Source organism: Bufo gargarizans, chromosome 6, assembly GCF_014858855.1.
Source record: "Bufo gargarizans isolate SCDJY-AF-19 chromosome 6, ASM1485885v1, whole genome shotgun sequence".
In the NCBI taxonomy this organism is placed as follows: Eukaryota; Metazoa; Chordata; class Amphibia; order Anura; family Bufonidae; genus Bufo; species Bufo gargarizans.
In genome coordinates this window covers 345,970,761-345,996,104 of record NC_058085.1, presented here as the reverse complement: position 1 = coordinate 345,996,104, position 25,344 = coordinate 345,970,761, and the positions used below count along the sequence as shown (strand labels likewise).

At 41.1% G+C, this 25,344-nt stretch overlaps 1 protein-coding gene across 1 annotated transcript in view; it reads left to right on the top strand.

The window, feature by feature from the left end:
• Positions 1-25,344, top strand: part of LOC122941130 (ATP-binding cassette sub-family C member 2-like) — a 143,278-nt gene that overhangs the window by 5,701 nt on the left and 112,233 nt on the right. The window contains exons 3-6 of the mRNA XM_044298156.1: positions 1,159-1,305; positions 1,646-1,780; positions 5,297-5,407; positions 16,048-16,103. Of these exons, the coding sequence (XP_044154091.1) occupies positions 1,159-1,305; positions 1,646-1,780; positions 5,297-5,407; positions 16,048-16,103 (449 nt within the window). The remainder of the gene's footprint in view (positions 1-1,158; positions 1,306-1,645; positions 1,781-5,296; positions 5,408-16,047; positions 16,104-25,344) is intronic.

Below are 25,344 nucleotides of genomic sequence, written 5' to 3'. Positions count from 1 at the left end.
TATCCTTGTCTGCAAAAGGGACAAGTATAGGACATGTTCTTTTACATTTTTCAGGATTGAGGTACGGACATATGGATACAGACAGCAACCCTGCAGGTGCACTGTTTAGGTGCTAAAAATGTTGTCGGGGACATAAAGTTGCAATCTGAAAGCTCAGTACAATAGAAAAACATGGCTGCTTTGTATTAGAAACAGCGCCATTCCTGTGCATGGGTTGTGCCTGGTATTGCAGCTTCACAGCTTCATTCTAGAGAATGGGATTGAGCTGCAATACCAGACACAACCTGTGTACAGGTGTGGCACTATTTTTGATCTAATTCTGTAGATCTATCGGTGACGACACCTTTAGGCCACCAGTAAACGCACATAAGACGAGCACGAATTTCCGTGCGGATTTATGTGCGTTTGTGCAGCATATCTGCACCAAAATCTGCAATGTGTTTTTTAGTGCGGATTATATGCGGTTTTGCCGCAGATCTCGCCCTTCCATTGGTGAGGGTGAACGCCACAACTAACACGGCAAACCTTATAGACATGCTGCAGATTTAGAAATCCGCGCGGCAGGCCAATTACCGCACAGAAAAAACCTGCAAAGTGTATATGAGGTTTGTGTGATCTGATGCACTTTGCTGGTACTGTACTACGCTGCGGTTTTTTGCACAGGAATTTTCACAAAGAAAACGCATGGATTCCGCGACGTGTGCAGGTGACCTTAGTGACTTTTTTAAAATCGGATGTTAGCGAGCTGTATTCTGTATGTCCTGTTCTTATCCGTACAGCAGGTCAGTGCCGGGGTCACCTTCTGTGAAATACTAACTAAAGAACATATCGTGTGACGCTGCGAATCCTTGTAGTGCCGGACTCATCCAGAGTCATAGGAGCCGTGGTGTAATATATGGGATGATGGAAGGTATAATATAGGTGTACACACACACACACAGACACAGACACACACACACACACACAGACACACACACAGACACACACACAGACATACAAAAGGCTGTGTTTCCCTTGTCAAATTTCGTGTTCTTTTGAAGGGTCAAAGGGTTTGTCCGAGATTAGCCCAGAAACAGCGCCACTCCTGTCCACAGGTTGTGTCTGGTATTGAATACAGTGTGAACCTGTCCCTTTAGGTTTACGTTTCCTCTTTTACAGATCCTGACGTTATTACTTTTATGCACTTCGATTGCTGGAATCAGCATCACAATATCAGAACATGTGGACGGACAGTCAAGCGCCAACTCTGCCAAAATACTTCCTACCGTCCTCTATGTAAATCCGGCCCTCCATGCTGTAACATGGGTAAGAACTGTTTGGATGATCTGTCCTGAATGTTATATATAATACTAGTACAATAATTTTTCACCTCTGGCCTGGAAAACATTAACATGGAGTTTGTGTGTTTGTGCAGCACGGGCTATTGATTTTTCCCTCCCCTATGCTTTGCACTGCAGCTCTGACTGTTCAGATTAGTTGCTGTCTGTAATCAAAAGGTCCCCAGGAGATTTTCACCAAACTCAATAACAAGTGTGCCTTGTGTGAATGTGACCTGATATACTCCTCATCTCTATTCAGAATAATGTATGTCTTATATTGGCACTAAAAACATGTAGTCTGATTGTACATCTTCCTGTGCACTTAGATCTTGGTATTAATAGTCCACCATGGCCAAAGGTACTGTGTCCGGACAGACACTGGAGCCCTCTTCATCTTCTGGACTCTTTCCGTTGTTTGTGGGATTTTTCCATTTCAGTCTCTAATCCGAGTTGCGCTGAATGTAAGTAATAACGTTTACCATATAAAACACTGTATATTATTAAACTCTATATAATATAAAACACCATCTAATGTAATATAATATAAAACACCATCTAAAGTAAAACTATATATAAAAAAAATAAAAAGCACCAGGTAATATAGAACAATTTATCATATGAAATACTATGCAATGCCAAACTATATATATAATGTAAAACACTACAATATGAAACAATATGTAATGTAAAACATTGCATAATATAAAAAAGACCAAATATAGAACACTTGAGAATATAAAACCCCATATAATTTAAAACACTATATATTATAACGTAATATAAAACAATAGCTAATATAAACCTCCTTGCAATGTAAAACTATGTATATTGTAAAACACCATGATATAAAACAATATATAATGTAAATATATAATATAAAACACAACATCATAAAATAATATAAAATGTTAGGTAATATAAAACAAAATATAACATGCTATATTATGGAACACTATATAATATAAACAAGATATAATATAAAACATACATAATAGTAGACGAAATGGAATACTGCATGATATAAAACGCCATACAATGAAAAACCTATATTATAAAAAATGATGTAACAATATAAAGCATCATCTAATATAAACACTATGGGGGTCATTTATTAAGACAGGCGTTTACACTCCGGTCTTAATAATCCCGATATCTGGTGAAGAGGCGCCAGCCTGTACATAACTTCGGCACATTCAGCACCAGTCTAAATTTAAGAGGGCTTCCTTGCTGGCTTACATTTAGACCATTTTCTAATTTGCTCACCCACGTCACGCCCACTTTTTTAGACCTGGCGTAAGTGGGGAAAAGTCGCACATTGCAGCGCAAATAACCTTTCTAATATAGACGTATTTCAGGTTAATAAATGACACCCTTTGTAATATAAAATGGCGCATTAAACCCTATTTAATTATAAAATACCATGTAATATGAAAAACGATATAGAATGCTATATAATGCTAATATATTTAATAGTAATGAAACTAAACCTCTCCAGGAGACCACGGCTTTCAGACAACCACCCCTGATCACGATCACATTTTCTGTGACAGATTTTTTTATTCTCTAAGGCTGGTCTCACACGAGCGAGTTCAATGCATTGAACTTGAAGCATATGTCTGCGAGAGCTCCGGTCCTGACCTACATAGCACTGATGGGAACGCATAGCATTATATTGATTTATGATGCTATGTAACCCTTAGGCCCCTTGCAGACGAGCGTTCTTCCCGCAGCGAGTCCGCATCGCAGCACCCGGCCTGACCTCCCTGCACTGACGGGATTCACATAGCATTATATTTATTTAAGATGCTATGCAACCCTTACAGTTCTGGAATGTATTGGATAACACTAGCAGCATTATGCCAGTGTTATCTAATATATTCCAAAACTGTAAGGGTTACATAGCATCATAAATCAATATAATGCTACAGTGGATATAAAAAGTCTACCACCCCTGTTAAAATGTCAGGTTTCTTTGATGTAAAAAAAAATGAGACAAAGATAAATAATTTCAGAACTTTTTCCACCTTTAATGTGACCTATAAACTGTACAACTCAATTGAAAAACAAACTGAAATCTTTTAGGGGGAGGGAAGAAAACAAAAAAAAATCTAAAATGTGGTTGCACACCCTCTTATAACTGGGGATGTAGTTGTGTTCAGAATTAAGCAATCACATTCACAATCCTGTTAAATAGGAGTCAGCATACACCTGTCATCATTTAAAGTGCCTCTGATTAACCCCAAATAAAGTTCAGCTGCTCTAGTTGGTCTTTCCTGAAATTTTCTCAGTCGTATCCCACAGCAAAAGCCATGGTCCACAGAGAGCTTCCAAAGCATCAGAGGGATCTCATTGTTAAAGGTATCAGTTAGGAGAAGGGTACAAAAGAATTTCCAAGGCATTAGATATACCATGGAACACAGTGAAGACAGTCATCATCAAGTGGAGAAAATATGGCCAAACAGTGACATTACCAAGAACTGGACGTCCCTCCAAAATGGAGGAAAAGACGAGAAGAAAACTGGTCTGGGAGGCTACCAAGAGGCCTACAGCAACATTAAAGGAGGTGCAGGAATATCTGGCAAGTACTGGCTGTGTGGTACACGTGACAACAATCTTCCGTATTCTTCATATGTCTGGGCTATGGAGTAGAGTGGCAAGACGAAAGCCTTGTCTTACGAAGAAAAACATCCAAGCCAGGCTACAATTTGCAAAAACACATCTGAAGTCTCCCAAAAGCATGTGGGAAAAGGTGTTATGGTCTGATGAAACCAAGGTTGAACTTTTTGGCCATAATTCCAAAAGATATGTTTGACGCAAAAAGACCACTGCACATCACCAAAAGAACAGCATCCCCACAGTGAAGCATGGTGGTGGCAGCATCATGCTTTGGGGTTGTTTTTCTTCAGCTGGAACTAGGGCCTTAGTTAAGCTTGAGGGAATTATGAACAGTTCCAAATACCAGTCAATATTGGCACAAAACCTTCAGGCTTCTGCTAGAAAGCTGAACATGAAGAGGAACTTCATCTTTCAGCATGACAACGACCCAAAGCATAGATCCAAATCAACAAAGGAATGGCTTTATCAGAAGAATATTAAAGTTTTGGAATGGCCTAGCCAGAGCCCAGACCTGAATCCGATTGAAAATCTGTGGGGTGATCAGAAGAGGGCTGTGCAAAGGAGATGCCCTCGCAATCTGACAGATTTGGAGTGTTTTTGCAAAGAAGAGTGGGCAAATCTTGCCAAGTCAAAATGTGCCATGCTGATAGACTCATACCCAAAAAGACTGAGTGCTGTAATAAAATCAAAAGGTGCTTCAACAAAGTATTAGCTTAAGGGTGTGCACACTTATGCAACCATATTTTATTTTAATATTTTTTTCTTCCCTCTACCTAAAAGATTTCCGTTTGTTTTTCAATTGAGTTGTACAGTTTATAGGTCACATTAATGGTGGAAAAAGTTCTGAAATTATTTATCTTTGTCTATTTTTTTTACAGCACAGAAACCTAACATTTTAACAGGGGTGTGTAGACTTTTTATATCCACTGTATGTGACTTGCGGCAGCGCTGGGAGGTCAGGCCGGGAGCTTCGTTGCGGACTCTCTGCGGAAGGAACGCTCGTCTGCAAGGGGCCTTACAGTTCTGGAATGTATTGTATAACACTGACTTAATGCTGTCGGTGTTATCTGGCTGAAAACTCCCACAGCAATAACCATTTGAAATAGGCTGGTTTCAAGGGGTGGATTTTCTGCCATAGTGGATCTCCCTCTACTTTTAATCTTTGGATTGCAAAGGTTGAAAATTGCTGAAAAAAACTTACTGTACAGCAACTATTGACATGTTTCGAATGATCATCTCAAAGACTCTACACAGCATCAAGGTGCACACGATGACTGCTGCCACGATGAGTATTTGGATATGACCACAACATGTCCGTCCCCAATAAAACGTTTTCATACGCCTCTTCTTTTTATTCACAGGGAGATATTCCGGATCTTCCCCGGTTCTGTTTGTTTTTCATCTCGTTTGGTCTTCAGGTTCTTATTTTTTTCACCTCTTCCATCTCAGAAACAAGCGATCTCTCAAAAAAGGTAAGGAAAGCCATGATGATGGCTAACTCGGCCAGGATAATGGGACATTATTGCAATTAGTGGTCCCCCACTAATTTTCTTCAAATTTCCTCTAATGTATAAGCAGGGGTGCACCACCAATGATGCCTGGTGAGGCAATCGCCTCAGGCAGCACCAAGTAGGGGCAAAGGGGGGGGCAGGTGAAGGTCCATGGGCTGAAAAGAAGGGGTTAGGTTAAGAAATTGGCATTGGGGGAGGGGGGTGCTGTTTCAGTTTTTGCTTCTGGCAGCTGAACAGCTTGGTGCACCCTTGCGTATAAGGGGTTTACTAAAGAATCTTGTCATATTTGCCATGAAGAAAAACCAGGATCCTTTAGGTTGGCTTTTTTAGATCCTATTGTTTCCCCAATGGGAAAGGAAGGTTTTAGCAGGAGATAATGGGGCAATTCTTACAGTCTTTCCCAAACTAGTGATGAGCGGAATAGGCAATATTTAAATTTGCGATATTTCACAAATTTTTAGCCAAATATTCACCATAAGTTCACAAATTCATGATTGTGAAAATCGGTAATATACCATGCACATATTGTGCGCAATTTCAATACCTATAACATGTAATAAACCGATAATCACACACAGGCTATATGCCAAAAGCCAGGCATGTGCAAGCTAACAACCTATCCATGAGACAGGTATTCAGCATACCTTACAATGGCAGCCTTGTGCACTATGAGACATTCAAAAACAGCTCTCATCTGACTGAGAGCCAGTAAGCCTCAAAGTTGCATGATTTAAGTTGGATGGCTTGAGGGAACCTGCGCACCTAGATCATTATCATTAGGGTGACAAAAATTGTAATTTCTTTTTTGGGGGATACCAGCTAACTCTTCTCTTACTGCTTAGGAGAGCTGCATAAAAATGTTCTGTTTTCTAATTGTCCTAATATTATATTCAATAACCTTTCTATACTGTTTTGTCATGTAAACTCATTTGCATAAACTTGAATATGGGAAAGACATGCAAACTAGTAGAATCTGCCTTGTTTTTCAGCTGGAACACTATTTGCATGTCTTTCCCATATTCACATTTATGCAAATTAGTTTACATGAGAAAACTGTATAGAAAGGTTATTGAATATAATATTCGGACAATTAGAAAACGTTAAATTTTTATGCAATCCTCCTAAGCAGTGAAAGAAGAGTTAGCTGGCATCCCCCCAAAAAATTAAATTTTTGTCACCCTAATGATAATGATCTAGGTGCACAGGTCCCCCTGAGCCATCCAACACAAACCAAGCAACTTTGAGGCTTACTAGCCCATGAGGTTTAGTCGAGGTGTGATTATTGTTAGTCTACTTTCACACTCGTGTTTTGGCTTTCTGTTTGTGAGATCAGTTTAGAACTCTCACAAGTGGTCCAAAATGGATCAGTTTACATTCTAATGCATTCTGAATGGGAAAGGATCCGCTCAGAATGCATCAGTTCAGTCTTCATTCCGCTTTGGAGACTGACACTAAAACGCGTCCGTCTGATGAAACGGAGCCAATCCTGGCACACAATGTAAGTCAATGGGGACGGATCCGTTTTCTCTGGCACAATAGAAAACGGATCTGTCTTCCATTGACTTTCAATGGTGTTAAAGTCTTGGCTATGTTAAAGATAATACGAACGGATCCGTTCTGAACGGATGCAGACGGTTGTATTATCTGAACAGATCCGTCTATGATGGATCCACACAAAACGCGAAAGTAGCCTTATTTGTCTCATAGTGCACAAGGCTGCCATTGTAAGGTATGCTGACTGTATCTGTCTTATGGATAGGTTGTTGGCTTGCACATACCTGGTTTTTGGCATACAGCCTTTGTGTGATTTTGTTATATGTTGTGTATTGTATGTTATATGTAATGATTTATATAAAAAAATTTAATAACATAGCATCTTTAAAAAAAATATATAGATAAAATACTTTTAATAAGAATTTATCAATGATAGGTAAACTAGTACTAGTGAGTGAGATCTGTGAGTACAGCTCCTCAAACAACAATTGATGGTGCCATATCAAAGCATTGTCCCATTCATCATTCAGTGGATGAAACACTGCTGACACGCTCAAGGTCAGAGCCACTGCCAACAGAAGGACCCTCATCCTGTGGTTCCAAGACTTTCTTGCAATAAGAAGCGTGTATCCAGTTGGGTTTTCCTTTAACTTTTACAGCAGTCTCAGTCTTTAACAAAACTTGGAAGGGACCATCAAATCTGGGCTCAAATGTCTTTCTCACATGCCTTTCTATGACAACCCAATCAACAGTCCCTTCCACTGAGTCTGTATCTGCACACAAGATCACTGACCAGCTTCTTTGCATCATTCTTGGCATTTGCAGTAGATACAGGGAAAGCCTCCGGCCATCCTGAAAAGAGATCAACGCACACAAGCACATATTCGTATGTTCCTACCTTCGGTAACTGTATATAGTCTATTTGCAGTCTCTGGAATGGGTAAAATGGCCTAGGTGTATGTTTCTTAGGTGTATTAACTACCTGCCCGGGGTTGTTTAGAGCACAGATCATACAGCCTTGTACAAATCTACTGGCAATAGTGGAGAAACCAGGTGCAACCCATCTCTTCAGTACCGTGCTCACCATAGGACCCTTTGCTTGGTGTGTGGGCCCGTGGGCCTCCTGTGTCATCATAGGATAGAGGGCTCTAGGTAGGCATATTTTTCCTGACACTTCCCAGAGTCCCTACCCATTCAGCACTGCTCCTCTCTGAGTCCAGGAGGTCTTTTCTCCTTCATCTGCCTGTGCAGACAGTTTAATCAACACGTCTTCAGACATGTGGTGAGGCTCCAGGACGCCGACAGGGATTACCTCGGATTTCCAAGGCTTCACTGCTGCCTCTTTTGCAGCCCTATCTGTCCTGTTGTTGCCCCTAGCCTCACAGGTTTGTTGTCTGGTATGTGCCTTAACCTTGACAATGGCTACTTCCTCTGGAAGCAGTAGTGAGTTCATTAGTTCCAACACTGAGTCTTTGTTCTTTATAGGTTGCACCTGCAGAGGTAAGGAAGTCCCTGGCTCTCCAAATAGGGCCATAATCATGTGCAATACCAAACCCGTACCTGAAGTCTGTAAAAATATTTGCTTGTTTACCTTGTGCCATTTTACATGCTTCAGAGATTGCCTTCAACTCAGTCTCCTGTGCTGACATGTGAGGGGGGAGTGGTTCAGCCAATACTACCTCATGTTGCATGACCACTGCATATCCAGTATGAAATCGGCCACCCGGCTACCAATGTATCTGCTGCCATCTACAAAAAACTCAAAATCAGGATTAGGTATGGGTTGATCATGTACATGTGAAAAGCCAGAAGTTTCTTGTTGCATTAATTGAACACAATCATGTTCATCAGTATCTTGTAATTTTTGTAAAAGAGGGCCTCTACCCCTTTCCTCCATTTCTAAATCCAAAATTGGTAGGAGAGTTGCAGGATTCAGAGTAGTACATATCTTGAAAGTAATGGACTCAGACATGAGTAAAGAACATTGCAACCGTAGTTGGCGTGCCATGGATATGTGCTTTGGTTTCACCTGACTTAGGATACCTTGGATGTCATGAGGGATCTGTACCACCAGGGAATAGTCAAGTACAACTTCAGAAGCTTTTTCCACCATCAGCTGCACTGCCGCGACCGCCCTGACACAGGAGGGGGCGCCGCGTGAGACTGGATCTAATCTGGCAGAGAAATAGGCAATCAGCCTTTGTCTGTCCCCATGTTTCTGGGTCAGGACTGAGGTACTATGGCCACTCAGTTCTGAGCAGAACAGGTTAAAAGGCTGGTCATAGTCTGGTATGTCCAGTGCCGGTGTTGACAGGATTGCCAATTTGAGTGAGTAAAAAGAATCCTCTTCAGGGCCGCTGATAGAAAAGGGGTCATAGTCCAAGCAGTCATAAAGGGGTTGCATCAACATGGATGCATTCCGGATCCAAGGTCTGCAATAGGACACCAGTCCCAAAAACATTCTGTGGGGCTTTGGCCCCTGAGGGAATGGAATGTCCTTCACGGCCTGTTTTCTTTCCTCGGTGAGGTGCCGGGCAACTTCTGACAAACAGTGACTGAGGAAAGTAACACGGGATTGGCAAAACTGCAGCTTGTCTTTGGAAGACTTACACCCATTTTCTGCCAGGAAAATCAACAGTGACAGAGATGCATTTGTGTCATAGTCAGGAGCACATAACAATAGATCATCAACATATTGCAACAAAACAACTTGATCAGGAACCCGCTAACCTGTCAGGACTGATTGGAGGGCTTGAGTATACATGGTGGGTGAGTTTTGAATACCGTCCATGTATACTGTTTACCCTTAAATGTAAATGCATGTGGATCGGGACACTGAAAAATGCATTTTCAAGGTCAATCACAGTAAAACACGATGCCCTCGGAGGGACCTGTGACAACAAGGTGTGTGGGTTCGGGACAATTGGAGTCTGCAGGACAGTAACCTTATTAGCTTCCCGTAAGTCATGCACCATCCTATAAGTCACAGGCTGGCCTTTTACCGCTTTCTTTTTGACCGGAAACAGGGGGGTGTTTGCAGAAGAATTAGTCACCACCAGGACCCCCATTTGAACATACTGGTCAATCTCAGTGACCACATATTGTTCTTGTGCATGACTCAAGGGATACTGATGGACTCGGGGTGGTGTACATCCTGGTTTTAAATGTACCATGAAAGGAGTGACATCCAATCTGCCAATATCAGTTTTACCCTTTGCCCACGATTTTTCGGGGACTGGCTGCAGGTCCTTCTCCAATTGTACCACACAGGATGTTTGGTCCGGCTCCAGGTGTAAAGCTAGAACCCGGGTTAAAACATAATTGGGGGTGTCAATATCTACATGTGTGGTACCATCCTCATTAAAGTGAATATGAGCCCCCAGTGCCTGCAGGACGTCAGTACCCAGCAAATTGAATGGGATATTTTCTTTTACTAACAACTGAGTCACCACTGTACTGTCTTTGATTTTTAATTTCATAGGTATGGTCTCTGGGATGAAGACCACTTCCCCTGTGAACCCTGATGCGGGGACACATTGTGTGCTTATCTGCCATGGCTTAATATAATCAGGATTGATCACTGTCTTGGCTGCCCCCGTGTCTATTAAGAAAGGAACCTGTTGGTTGCCTACCTGGACTGGTATCTCAATTTGGCAGCCCACGGCTGCTGCAGTCATGGCAGATAAGGACACAGGGTTGCCGGCTTCCTATTGCACTGAACCCTGGTTCTGTGAGTTCACCTGTTGTCCTTGAGGGGGTAACCGGCAATTTCTGCGTATGTGACCAGGTTTGCCACAATTGTAACATCTGAAGTCACCCCTCTAGTTCCTGTTGACCAGACTATAGTCTCTGTTGTCCTTGTACCATATAGATTTTTGAGGATTTGGTAGTGGACATGTCTAGTTCTAAAACCTTAGTGGCAGCAACTAACTGACGTAGTGCTGTCACCCTTCATTCAGGCTTACATGCCTTCAGTTTTCTCTGAAGGGCAGTTCTTAGTCCCTCCATGAAAGCAGATGTCAGTAACTTCCGTCCCATAGGTCCAGTGGTATCCCAACCCATGTCTGTCCACACTGTCCGTAGTCTTGACTCAAATGCCACTATGTCTTCTTGAGTCTCCTGTATTACGTCTTTTAAACTACGGGCACTGTCATCTTCCTTTTGTCCTGGCCCAGCTACCAAAATTTCTGCAATATTCTATGCCCAATGTGTCAGTTTTTTTTGCTTTTTTTCCCCCAGTCAGACCATGAGGACTGGTCAGTTTTTACCCTTTCAGTCAGTACCTGTTCTTTTAGAGGGTTATATGGTAATTCTTCAATTTTTAAGGCTACTAGGTCATTTAAGTCAGCCCATGTTGCCCTATATGTGGCTTGTATCTGTTGTAACATACGGTGGGCAGGCATAGGTCTTGTCAGTGGGTCACGAATTCTACCTAAAAGTCCCATTTAGTCCTTAGGACTCCATGGGCATTAAGACAATATGTGCTGTTGCAGATATAGGACTTGCCCACCGGGTGGTGGTGCCTGAGGGGCTTGATTGTCTCCCCCGTCTCCGGACTTGTGGGGTGAATCCGGTACGTATGATGACCGGATAGAGTCCTGTACGTAGTCTAGGTTGGCGTGCCCCACATACTCTACATGTTTCGGTCCAGTCAGGATTCTGGTTTCCACACATTGTACATGTCCATCCTGGTCTGTCAATCGTCCCAGAATATGACGGTGGGGGAGCTGAAGGTGGTGGACATATTTTCTTTTCTGTCTCACTGTCATTGTCATGTTTTACACTTGTGTCATAATACAAATTTCCTCCAAATGTTACATTTGGCCATTTCTCATTCTTCACTTTCTCTGCTGCCCGACACCAACATTCCACAACCTCCTCACATTCCTGATCCTTCATCCAACCACTATGTGTTCTTTTGAACCTTTCCCAAACTTCAGAATCTAAGTTACCATGTTTCATACTCGCCTTCTGTAACACCTTCTGTGTCTTTTTCTTGTCTTGCTTACCTTTTGAATCTTCAAGTATCTGTTTTGCTAATTTGTACCCCCCAGGTATACTCTGTGTATTGCCCATGTCTATGTGTTAGGAATTTCTCTACCAGACGTCTGAAATATCTACAGTTATTACTGTACAACCATCTATCTGCTTCCTTATAACTGACTTCCCCATTAATCTCCTGTTAATGTATCAACTATATTACACATAGGAAAACTCTATATTGTCTTAACACTTTCTCAGAGGACTCCACGGTTCACTATTTCCTCTATGGGCATTTTCTTTGATAGGATAAAAAATCCAAACAACAACCAGTACGTAAATCACAACACCAATAACCAAACCAAACGTTTCCCAAGACCAAGACCAATCAAATTTCATATCTCAGCATAAATAGGTTCTTACCATTTTAAAAGGCTTGACCGTCAGAGAAACTTCAATAGACCCACTCGGACCCAGGTGAAGAAGCAGGAAACACAGATATATTTTTGTAAGAATAAGCTTCCTACCTTAAAGCTCTGTTTGTAGTATCTGTGAGTCCAGGTCTCCTCCTGTTGCGGCTGGAACCATAAGGTCAGAGTTCACTGGTCAAGCCCCACGTTTGTTCGCCAAAGAAATTGTGGGGGCAAATACCCCTTACTCTATTTCATGCTGAGTTCCAAATCATCATTGCCCTTAGATTTAGCAAAGGGTACCCATTTGGAGCATTGATTTTACCGACACTCGAGTGATCAAACAAGTCTCTGTTTATTCAAACAAAATGCATATAATACTATACTGTCTTGGTGAGGAGGGGGTGGAAATCTCATGAAGGTCATGACCGTATTTGTACATATATGTGCTTATAGAAACAGAAAATGTAAATGTCAATTAACCGCAGACGCATACAATTCAGAATACAGAAAATAAGTTTCATAGCTAGCAGTTTCCATCTATGGAAAATAGCACAGGTGGGGGCTAAGTTACTTCCTGCAGGAACTTTTTGCATGTCAAAGTTTTTGATCTATTAACTTCAAAAAGGTCATACAATGTAAAATGGCTGCTGCAGACACCAAGATGGAGTCTCATCCCTCACAGACCTTCCCCTAGAAGGCCAATTGCAAAGGAAATTCCTTAAAATCCAAAAAAGGGGTATCTGGGTGCTGAGCTGACAGCATCTTCAGCTGACGTTTGAGGGATTCGTCGAGGACACCTTCAATAAACTGCTCTCTGAGGGTCTGATCTTGTCCCTCAGCTTCACAGGGATCTATGTGGATAACAGCCCTCAGAGCTTCTTGCAGGGACAGAGTAAAGCCTCTCAAAGTCTACTTTGACTGCTGTCGCTTCCCAAAGAAGCGCATCTTAAGCTCGGATGCGGACCTAGTTTCAAAGGTGGTAATGAGTTGGTCTAGGACAGTGATGTCGAACCTTTTAGAGGCCGAGTGCCCAAACTGCAACCCAAAACCCACTTATTTATCGTATACTATAGTTCAATATAGTATATATTCCATGTACTTTATCATTTAGCTATTAAAGCCTGCCTACCTTCAGTGCCCTGCCTGTGCTGTTCATAGTACTCCCTGCGCTGATGAATGGCAGGAAATGTCTAAGGCATATTGGTACACCATAGACTTTTTTCACAGTGCGGGTGCCCACAGAGAGGGCTCTGAATGCCGCCTCTGGCACCTGTGCCATAGGTTCGCCATCACTGGTCTAGGATCTGCTCAGTTGTACCATCACTCTGGCCGAGGCCAGGACTTTAACTCCTGGAGCGCAGCTCCCTGTAACTGGCCAATCAGGATTTCCACTTTCTGGTCCTGAGATACTGGGTATAACTTAAAGGTGGCCAACATTTTATCACTGAATTCCATGAGTGAATGAGGTTCTCCTGAATAACGTGGGAGCCAAGGTGTCCCAAAGTAGTATAGCATAGTAAGAGGCATGATGCAGGTGGCTGCAGCTGCTGCTGATTTATCACTGCAGTCTAAGTGGGTGCTATCTTTGCTGTCAGACATGGCTTTTGATACCCTGTACCAGACTAGAGGGGTCAGCGTAAGATAAAATGCAATTTAAGTACACATTGCAATAGGCAACGGCAGCAGAATTGGTGCATGGCTCCTTTTAAGAGTCGCCGCAACTGCTCAATTTTGGGGAATATGATGCTCTGGCAGGCAGATTATGGCCCCTAACAGTGTTCCATTGGGTTATGATTAGTCCTTGGTTTTAGTCACATGGAGGACCGTGATGTCAGCTGGTTGCAGGTCCCTCTAAACACATGGCACAATGTTACCCTCCTTCAGAGATGACATGCCCGCTTGCTGGTACAAGCCTTTTAAACTGTGTAGCCGGCCCCTTCTCTGGGAAGGGTCCACTCCCCCTCTTCTGGGCTGGTATTAAATGACCCACAAAACTCTTTTGGGTTCATAGCTCCAGACCAGAACGTCACAGGGGGATGGTTCGGGGAACAACAGATCCGCCTGGGTTCCGGCTACAAGTCCAAACATGGTACCGTTATTTGGTTTCTGTGGGGAGATATGTATATCTCCCTTCTCTGGCATCCCACCACAAAACTAAGACCATGGGCATGGTTATCGTGGCCATCGGGACACACATATGTATCCGGTTTGCGCCTGTGATGGCCGGGCAATTCATAATTCCTTATAAATCGCCGATTCCAGGATGTCTGGTAGATTTGATTGAACTAGGGACTGGCTTAGACCCCCTGCAGGATCCATGCTGTCTGAATGGGGTGTGAAATAGTAAACAAAGGTGGCCTGCAAGAAGTTCCCTGCCATATGGCTGGGGCTTTGAAGCAGGGCCCTCCTGTGGAGTTCACTAACTCTGCTAGCTGACAGCTGATGGCTGGTGTGGGAACATGGCTGACATGAAATAATAATCCATATTCCTCACAGCACACGTTAAACAGGAGATGTAGCTCAGGTAATGTCACTGTCCGCAGCGTCTACGGAAAAAGTACACTGGATGATGCAGATATTTTTAGGTTGCGCAAACGTTATACTGGAGATGTAGCGCAGGTAACGTCGATGTTGGCAGCGTCTACGGAAAAAGTACACTGGATGTTGCAGATATTTTTAGGATGTGCAAACTTTATGCAGGAAATGTAGCGCAGGTAATGTTACTGTCCGCAGCGGACACCGTCTACAGAAAATGTACACTGGCACACACGTTACACGAGAGATGTAGCTCAGATAATGTCACTGTCTGCAGCGGACACCGTCTACGGAAAAAGTACACTGGTACACACGTTACACGAGAGATGTAGCACAGATAATGTCACTGTCTGCAGCGGCCAAACAATTGCAAGCTATTTAGCGCAGGTTGCGCTAGAAATATATATTGCTACCAGATACAACTATAGTCCTTAAAAGGACTTTTGGGTCTCTAACACCAACCCTGCCTGACTAAAATATAAAATTAAATTCCCTACACTATCTGTCTCTTCTACAGCACAGCTCTCCCTGACTAAGACTGACCGAACCACATGTCATCGGGTGTTTTATAGCACCCGATGACACGTTCCGGCCAGCCAATCACTGTAATGACAGTAACCAACATGGCTACACCATTACATTGAGTGGCAGTACTTAACTGCACGTTTATTGGCTGTGTAGCAGCCAACAAATGTGCGGGGAGTAGACTCGAGCATGGCGCTCGAGCGCACGCAGTATTTGGCCGAACTGGAGTTTGGCCGAGCATACACGATCATCACTAATAGCTTTGCTTCTTCTTGTAAGCTGCACTTCACTCTGTATGCTGCACTTCACTGGTCCCCACCCCTCCTGTAGGAAGTGGGACAAGCCCACTTCTCTCCAGAGGGGGGTTAGAATGGAATGGTAAGCTCCATTCTACCTAAGTAAAGCTCTGTCATATTTGCTGCCACCTGCTGGTGAACCAGGAATATTAAAAGTGAACATAACAGTTGCTTAACAAAATAGGCATTCACATTGTGGATGACCTGGAAAAAATGCACAAGAGGACATTAGGTTAGACCAATAAAGACAGTAGCAAGGTGCAGAAGTGGTAACACCACTCTGGGGTGTTACATTTGCAATGAATATTAATAATTTTTTTTTTCAACTAACTTCCTATATTTTGATATCCATTTTTAGAATCCTGAATTAACAGCATCGTTTTTCAGCAGAATCACCTTCAGCTGGTATGACAGGTAGGTTTCTACGTGCATTTCTTGCATGATCTGTCCATTAACCTCAGTGGGACAAAAACTTTGCAAATAGTATGTTTTGTGTATTCACCTCCTATGTAGACATATGTGACTGCATGGTAACAGGCTGCAAGCAAACCCTGTGTAGTCTGATCATGTAGACATGTGTTGTTACTCCATGTCATATGCTCAATTTTTTTTCTAACCTCTGGACTGTAGAAGAGATGGCACATAAGTGTAACACACAACTATGGGACCAGACTACGCAGAGTTTGTAGTCTGTTACCATGGAGATACATAGATCTGTAAGTGTTGTATAACCATAAAGGTAGGAGTTTTGTTTTTCCCACACCATGTTATAAACGTATTGGCATGGAAAGTATCACTTTAATGCCTGAAAAAGAATGGAAACCCTAAAACCTACAACCTGCTCAGTCAGTTCTGAGACTGGTATTTGAGTCAGGTAGCATTCTAGGGCCACTTATGGGATATTTATAAAAACTGCAGAATCGGGGTAATATTTTATCACCTCAAAAATGGATTAAAATCTACCAATTTTTTTTTATATTTCACCTCCATTTTGCATTAATTTTAGTGAATACTTTGAGAAGTGCATTTTTCTAAAATGGGGCGATGTATGGGGGCGGCGAGGGGGGGTTCTTATATGCAGTCCTCTCAGAACCACTTCAGAACTAAATTGGTCCTTGAAAAAATAGGATTAGGAAATTTTCTTGAAAATGTCTAAATTTGCTGCTAAATTTCTAAGCCTTTTAATCTCTTACCTCTCAAACTATGATTGAATAACGATGCCAACATTAAGTGGATGTATGGTACATATTAATTATTAACTTTTTTTGAGGTATCACTATTTATCTTAAATGCAGAAAAATTTGAATTTGGAAAATTTTGTTAAAAGAAATATATTGGCCAAAATTTCCTACTAACACAAGGTACTATAGGTCACAAGAAAGCAGCCTCAGAATCACTTGTATAAATAAAAGCATTCCAAAGTTATTACTACAAAAAGTTACACCTGTCAGATTTGAAAAATGGGGCTGTGTCCCAAAGGCCAAAATAAGCTTCATCTTTTAAGGGGTTGTGCGAGAATGGAGGGCTTTGGGTGAACTTAGCCACTTAGCCAGACCTGTAAAGGGTAGTTTACTTACCTGCTTCCCAAAATGTATAAAAAGGGGTTAGGGTCCGCGCTGCAATAAAAGAATCCTTTGGGGTAACACAAAAATCACTGGTTCTTTTTATGCTGCTTCTTCAAATCTCCTCCTTATCCTTCCTCCTTTGCAACTTCTTAGTCTCTGAACCAACGAGTGGTAGTGGGTATGCTTCTCACTCCTTCAAAGAGAGTATCAACATAGCACAGACCCTTATGTAAAATAGTAATGAGAGAAGGTTACAGAGGCTCTACTGACAACTAAACACGGATTGGTGCTCTCTCCAATATGGCAGTACCAATTGCCAAGATATTGGATATAATGTATAAATTCAAAAAATGGAGGGCACTCAGATGGCTGGGTATATATAGGGAGAGTCAATTACGTATATGGTATATAACCTGTTATTTATTACATATAGAATTGCACCATTCAGTGAATCAATAAAATAATCTCACTCGGTATATCAATCGTGGTGTTATAATATTCACAATATAGGATGAGCATCAATGTGTATATCTTTATATAGCTGAAGGAAAGTTATAAAAACGTACATTAAAAAGAGAGGAGACCTACTTATGCAGGTGATCAGTCTGCATATAGGTCCTATATAAATGTGCACTATAAAATGAAGGATTTTAAAATTAGATTAAAAAGTTTTTCGCTGGTGTAGGTCCACTTGTATCCTAAAGGAGCAGTCACCGTGAAGGAAAAGAAGAAGGGGGAAGAGAATGTAACAGTCTTACCCCATAGAGCTCGGTCCCAGGGAGCTGCTGCAGGGGAATACCTTTGTTGATGGTGATCCGATCCTGTGTAGCGTTGGTGCGCACATGTTCCTCTGAGTCCTCGGCGTCCTCAGCGTCTTCTTCTGTTATGGCTTTCTGAGTCTCTGCAGTGTTCCCCGCGATGCAGGAAGTGACGGGTCTGTGACCGGAAGTGACGATCTGTTATTCCGATCAGCTGACCGATTTCGTCAGTAAGCTGTATAATGAATATACGCCTTTAGTTCTTCTTTATATAAAGGTCTTTCTTATTTTAAGAGTCCATGTACTATTCCTTCTTAAACCAAACGCGTTTCGGTGCACTCTTGCACCTTCATCAGTGGTGAATAGTACTATTGATCTCATTCCTTTTATAGGGGAGGGATCATTGAGGTATCTGGGTTGGATTAAAACCATGAAATGGATGCGTTTTAAACATATTGAGCCAATCATGGTTGGCTTTCAGATCATAGAGTTATATAGATATATAGATAATGAATTCAAATTGACACTAATATAGATGATCTTAAAACTACTTGATACCATGGAATAAAAATGTTTAGTATATATAATATAAAACAATGATGAGGTATATAATAACGGGGGTACGTCGTTGTCATAAAGTACCATTGCCATACAGATATATGGTCGACATCATAAATATCAAACTATAAAACCTTATAAATATCAGTATAAAAATATATAAATATCATAAAACTTGATAGACAATTTAATAATCTGATAAATCTTGATATCATTACATCATTAATCAAGGGTGATCCTCTTCTTGCTGGTTAAGTGGTGGTCATATGTATGTGTTGGTTTCAAAGTTATATATAAATGTAAATAAGTGTAGATGTGTAAATGGGGAAGGGGGCCCAGCTGGGAGAGGCCGTCGAGATGCTGAAAGACAGCCAGAACTCGACAGACTGTCCAAACAATTCTAATTCTGCGTTCAGACCAGCCGGGGTGATGGTTTCAAATTTAAAGATCTTACGAGATTCCGCTCTGGACATGCTTGATATATGGTTGCCCCCTCTCCAAGATTTGTGAATTTTTTCAAATGCTATGTAAATTAGTCCAGAGGGGTCTTTGTTATGATATGTTTTAAAATGTTGGGACAATATATGATTTTCATAGCCCTTTTTAATATTACCGATATGTTCGGCTACCCTTTTTTTAAACAATCTTTTAGTCCGCCCCACGTACTGTTTGTGGCACGGACATTCCAGGATGTAAATAACATCTGAGGAATTACACGACAGACTAGCTTTAATTGTATAGCTGAAGGAATTCTGTCTTGATTGAACCTGTATGGTTTTTTTTGGGGAACTGGGTTAATTTACAATTATTGCAGATCCCACACCTATAAAATCCCTTTAGGTTAAGCCAGTTGGATTTAATGTTCTTACTTGGGTTTTTTATAGTGGAGGCAATTAACAAACCTAGATTTGGTGCTTTGGTGTAAGAAATTAATGGATTATTTGGGAGAGAAGGGCCTATAATCTTGTCCCTTTGTAAGTGGTGCCAGTGTTTGCGCACCAAGGTGTTAATTTTCTTGTATTGTCCGTGAAACGGAAGGATTAGTCTTATTTTCTCCCCTATTTCTTCCTGTTTATTTTTATTTTCAAAAAAAGATTTCCTCTCCATATTTGTGACTTTATTTAGGGCCAAGTCTATAGTTTCTACTGGATATTGTTTCATTAAGAATTGTTCTTTTAGTGTTATAGCCTCCTTCTCGAAATCTTCGTTCAGAGTGCAGTTTCTTTTTAACCTTCTGAATTGGCTCGTTGGGATATTGAGTAGCCAGCGGGGGAGATGACAACTAGTATATAGTATGTATCTGTTTTTCATAACTGGCTTATGGTATGTGCTGCATACTAATTTACTCCCTTTAATTTCTATTTTCAAATCAAGAAATTCTATTCCAGAGTTGCTAATTTTGGTGATAAATTTTAAATTTCTATCATTAATATTGATTTGCGTTAAAAATTCATTTAAAAGTGTTTCGGTATCTTGCCAAATAAAAATGATGTCGTCAATGTAACGACGCCAGAGCACCAGGCTCGCCCCCAGATGGGGTGTAACGATCTCATGTTCCCAATGCGCCATAAACAAATTAGCATAACTGGGGGCGAACCTGGTGCCCATGGCTGTGCCTCTTTCTTGAATATAAAAATCAGAATTATGGTAAAAATAGTTATGTGTTAAAATGTATTGTACACCTTCTAATATATACTCTATTTGTTCTAAATTGAGTGTATTGGCTATTATTAATTGTTGTTTTAGGGCTTCTAAACCTTGCTCATGGTCTATAATGGTATACAATGAGCTTACGTCCATTGTACCCAAATACCAATTTCCTTGGACTTCCAGTTGTTCTAGTGTTTTAATTATATCCGTTGTGTCCTTTATATATGAAGGAATCTTTTTTACTGAAGGTTGGAGTAGTTTATCTAAATATTGTGAGAGGTTTGATGTTATAGAGCCTATACCTGATATTATAGGCCTGCCTGGTGGTGACACAATATCCTTATGGATTTTCGGTAAACAGTAGAAGACAGTCTTTAGAAGCCCTAAAACAACAATTAATAATAGCCAATACACTCAATTTAGAACAAATAGAGTATATATTAGAAGGTAAAAAATAGAACATGTAAAAAACAAATAAAAGCGGCCAAACTAGAGACCGAGAAATTAATTGCCAAAGAGAGTAAAACTAACCCTAAAATGTTCTTCAATTATATAAATGTTAAAAGTATAAATCTGAAGGTGTCGGCCCGTTAAAGAGTAATGAGGGGGGAGTCGCAGAGAGTGACGAGGAGAAAGCAAAGCTGTTAAAAAAAAAATTCTCCAATGTATTCACTGAGGAAAATAAACTGTCAGATGACATGCCGAATGTTGAAATAAATTCCCCATTAAAAGTGTCCTGTCTGACCCAGGAAGAAGTGCAACAGTGACTTAAAAAGATTAAAATAGACAAATCGCCAGGACCGGATGGCATACACCCCCGTATCCTAAGGGAATTAAGTAATGTCATAGCCAGACCCTTATTTCTGATATTTGCGGATTCTATGTTGACAGGGAATGTCCCACAGGATTGGCGCATGGCAAATGTGGTGCCAATATTCAAAAAGGGTCCAAAAACAGAGCCTGGAAACTATAGGCCGGTAAGTTTAACATCTGTTGTAGGTAAACTGTTTGAAGGTTTTCTGAGAGATGCTATGTTAGAGCATCTTAACGGAAATAAGCAAATAACGCCATATCAGCATGGCTTCGTGAGGGATCGATCATGTCAAACAAATTTAATCAGTTTCTATGAGGAGGTAAGTTCTAGACTTGACAGCGGCGAATCAATGGATGTCATGTATCTGGACTTCTCCAAAGCATTTGACACTGTACCACATAAAAGGTTAGTATATAAAATGAGAATGCTCGGACTGGGAGAAAACGTCTGTAAGTGGGTAAGTAACTGGCTCAATGATAGAAAACAGAGGGTGGTTATTAATGGTACATACTCAGATTGGGTCACTGTCACTAGTGGAGTACCTCAGGGGTCAGTATTGGGCCCTATTCTCTTCAATATATTTATTAATGATCTTGTAGAAGGCTTGCATAGTAAAATATCAATTTTCGCAGATGACACTAAACTGTGTAAAGTAATTAACACGGAAGAGGACAGTATACTATTACAGAGCGATCTGAATAGATTGGAGGCTTGGGCAAATAAGTGGCAGATGAGGTTTAACACTGACAAATGTAAAGTTATGCACATGGGAAGGAATAATGCAAGTCACCCGTACTTATTAAATGGTAAAACACTCGGTAACACTGACATGGAAAAAGATCTAGGAATTTTAATAAACAGCAAACTAAGCTGCAAAAACCAGTGTCAGGCAGCTGCTGCCAAGGCCAATAAGATTATGGGTTGCATCAAAAGGGGCATAGATGCCCGTGATGAGAACATAGTCCTACCACTTTACAAATCGCTAGTCAGACCACACATGGAGTACTGTGTACAGTTCTGGGATCCTGTGAACAAGGCAGACATAGCAGAGCTGGAGAGGGTTCAGAGGAGGGCAACTAAAGTAATAACTGGAATGGGGCAACTACAGTACCCTGAAAGATTATCAAAATTAGGGATATTCACTTTAGAAAAAAGACGACTGAGAGGAGATCTAATTAACATGTATAAATATATCAGGGGTCAGTACAGAGATCTCTCCCATCATCTATTCATTCCCAGGACGGTGACTGTGACGAGGGGACATCCTCTGCGTCTGGAGGAAAGAAGGTTTGTACACAAACATAGAAGAGGATTCTTTACGGTAAGAGCAGTGAGACTATGGAACTCTCTGCCTGAGGAGGTGGTGATGGTGAGTACAATAAAGGAATTCAAGAGGGGCCTGGATGTATTTCTGGAGCGTAATAATATTACAGGCTATAGCTACTAGAGAGAGATCGTTGATCCAGGGATTTATTCTGATTGCCTGATTGGAGTCGGGAAGGAATTTTTATTCCCCTAAAGTGGGGAAAATTGGCTTCTACCTCACAGTTTTTTTTTGCCTTCCTCTGGATCAACTTGCAGCATGACAGGCTGAACTGGATGGACAAATGTCTTTTTTCGGCCTTATGTACTATGTTACTATGTTACTATCCAATTAAAGATAGTCTGTCGTGTAATTCCTCAGATGTTATTTACATCCTGGAATGTCCGTGCCACAAACAGTACGTGGGGCGGACTAAAAGATTGTTTAAAAAGAGGGTAGCCGAACATATCAGTAATATTAAAAAGGACTATGAAAATCATATATTGTCCCAACATTTTAAAACATATCATAACAAAGACCCCTCTAGACTAATTTACATAGCATTTGAAAAAATTCACAAATCTTGGAGAGGGGGCAACCATATATCAAGCATGTCCAGAGCGGAATCTCGTAAGATCTTTGAATTTGAAACCATCACCCCGGCTGGTCTGAACGCAGAATTAGAATTGTTTGGATTTCTATAGGGAGGGGTGCCCTCCGGGGACAGTCTGTCGAGTTCTGGCTGTCTTTCAGCATCTCGACGGCCTCTCCCAGCTGGGCCCCCTTCCCCATTTACACATCTACACTTATTTACATTTATATATAACTTTGAAACCAACACATACATATGACCACCACTTAACCAGCAAGAAGAAGATCACCCTTGATTAATGATGTAATGATATCAAGATTTATCAGATTATTAAATTGTCTATCAAGTTTTATGATATTTATATATTTTTATACTGATATTTATAAGGTTTTATAGTTTGATATTTATGATGTCGACCATATATCTGTATGGCAATGGTACTTTATGACAACGACGTACCCCCGTTATTATATACCTCATCATTGTTTTATATTATATATACTAAACATTTTTATTCTATGGTATCAAGTAGTTTTAAGATCATCTATATTAGTGTCAATTTGAATTCATTATCTATATATCTATATAACTCTATGATCTGAAAGCCAACCATGATTGGCTCAATATGTTTAAAACGCATCCATTCCATGGTTTTAATCCAACCCAGATACCTCAATGATCCCTCCTCTATAAAAGGAATGAGATCAATAGTACTATTCACCACTGATGAAGGTGCAAGAGTGCACCGAAACGCGTTTGGTTTAAGAAGGAATAGTACATGGACTCTGAAAATAAGAAAGACCTTTATATAAAGAAGAACTAAAGGCGCATATTCATTATACAGCTTACTGACAAAATCGGTCAGCTGATCGGAATAACAGATCGTCACTTCCGGTCACAGACCCGTCACTTCCTGCATCGCGGGGAACACCGCAGAGACTCAGGAAGCCTAACAGAAGAAGACGCCGAGGACTCCGAGGAACACGTGCGCACCAACGCTACACAGGATCGGATCACCATCAACAAAGGTATTCCCCTGCAGCAGCTCCCTGGGACCGAGCTCTATGGGGTAAGACTGTTACATTCTCTTCCCCCTTCTTCTTTTCCTTCACGGTGACTGCTCCTTTAGGATACAAGTGGACCTACACCAGCGAAAAACTTTTTAATCTAATTTTAAAATCCTTCATTTTATAGTGCACATTTATACAGGGAGTGCAGAATTATTAGGCAAGTTGTATTTTTGAGGATTAATTTTATTATTGAACAACAACCATGTTCTCAATGAACCCAAAAAACTCATTAATATGAAAACTGAATATTTTTGGAAGTAGTTTTTAGTTTGTTTTTAGTTTTAGCTATTTTAGGGGGATATCTGTGTGTGCAGGTGACTATTACTGTGCATAATTATTAGGCAACTTAACAAAAAACAAATATATACCCATTTCAATTATTTATTTTTACCAGTGAAACCAATATAACATCTCAACATTCACAAATATACATTTCTGACATTCAAAAACAAAACAAAAACAAATCAGTGACCAATATAGCCACCTTTCTTTGCAAGGACACTCAAAAGCCTGCCATCCATGGATTCTGTCAGTGTTTTGATCTGTTCACCATCAACATTGCGTGCAGCAGCAACCACAGCCTCCCAGACACTGTTCAGAGAGGTGTACTGTTTTCCCTCCTTGTAAATCTCACATTTGATGATGGACAACAGGTTCTCAATGGGGTTCAGATCAGGTGAACAAGGAGGCCATGTCATTAGATTTTCTTCTTTTATACCCTTTCTTGCCAGCCACGTTGTGGAGTACTTGGACGCGTGTGATGGAGCATTGTCCTGCATGAAAATCATGTTTTTCTTACCTTGCAGACTTCTTCCTGTACCACTGCTTGAAGAAGGTGTCTTCCAGAAACTGGCAGTAGGACTGGGAGTTGAGCTTGACTCCATCCTCAACCCAAAAAGGCCCCACAAGCTCATCTTTGATGATACCAGCCCAAACCAGTACTCCACCTCCACCTTGCTGGCGTCTGAGTCGGACTGGAGCTCTCTGCCCTTTACCAATCCAGCCATCTGGCCCATCAAGACTCACTCTCATTTCATCAGTCCATAAAACCTTAGAAAAATCAGTCTTGAGATATTTCTTGGCCCAGTCTTGACGTTTCAGCTTGTGTGTCTTGTTCAGTGGTGGTCGTCTTTCAGCCTTTCTTACCTTGGCCATGTCTCTGAGTATTGCACACCTTGTGCTTTTGGGCACTCCAGTGATGTTGCAGCTCTGAAATATGGCCAAACTGGTGGCAAGTGGCATTTTGGCAGCTGCACGCTTGACTTTTCTCAGTTCATGGGCAGTTATTTTGCGCCTTGGTTTTTCCACACGCTTCTTGCGACCCTGTTGACTATTTTGAATGAAA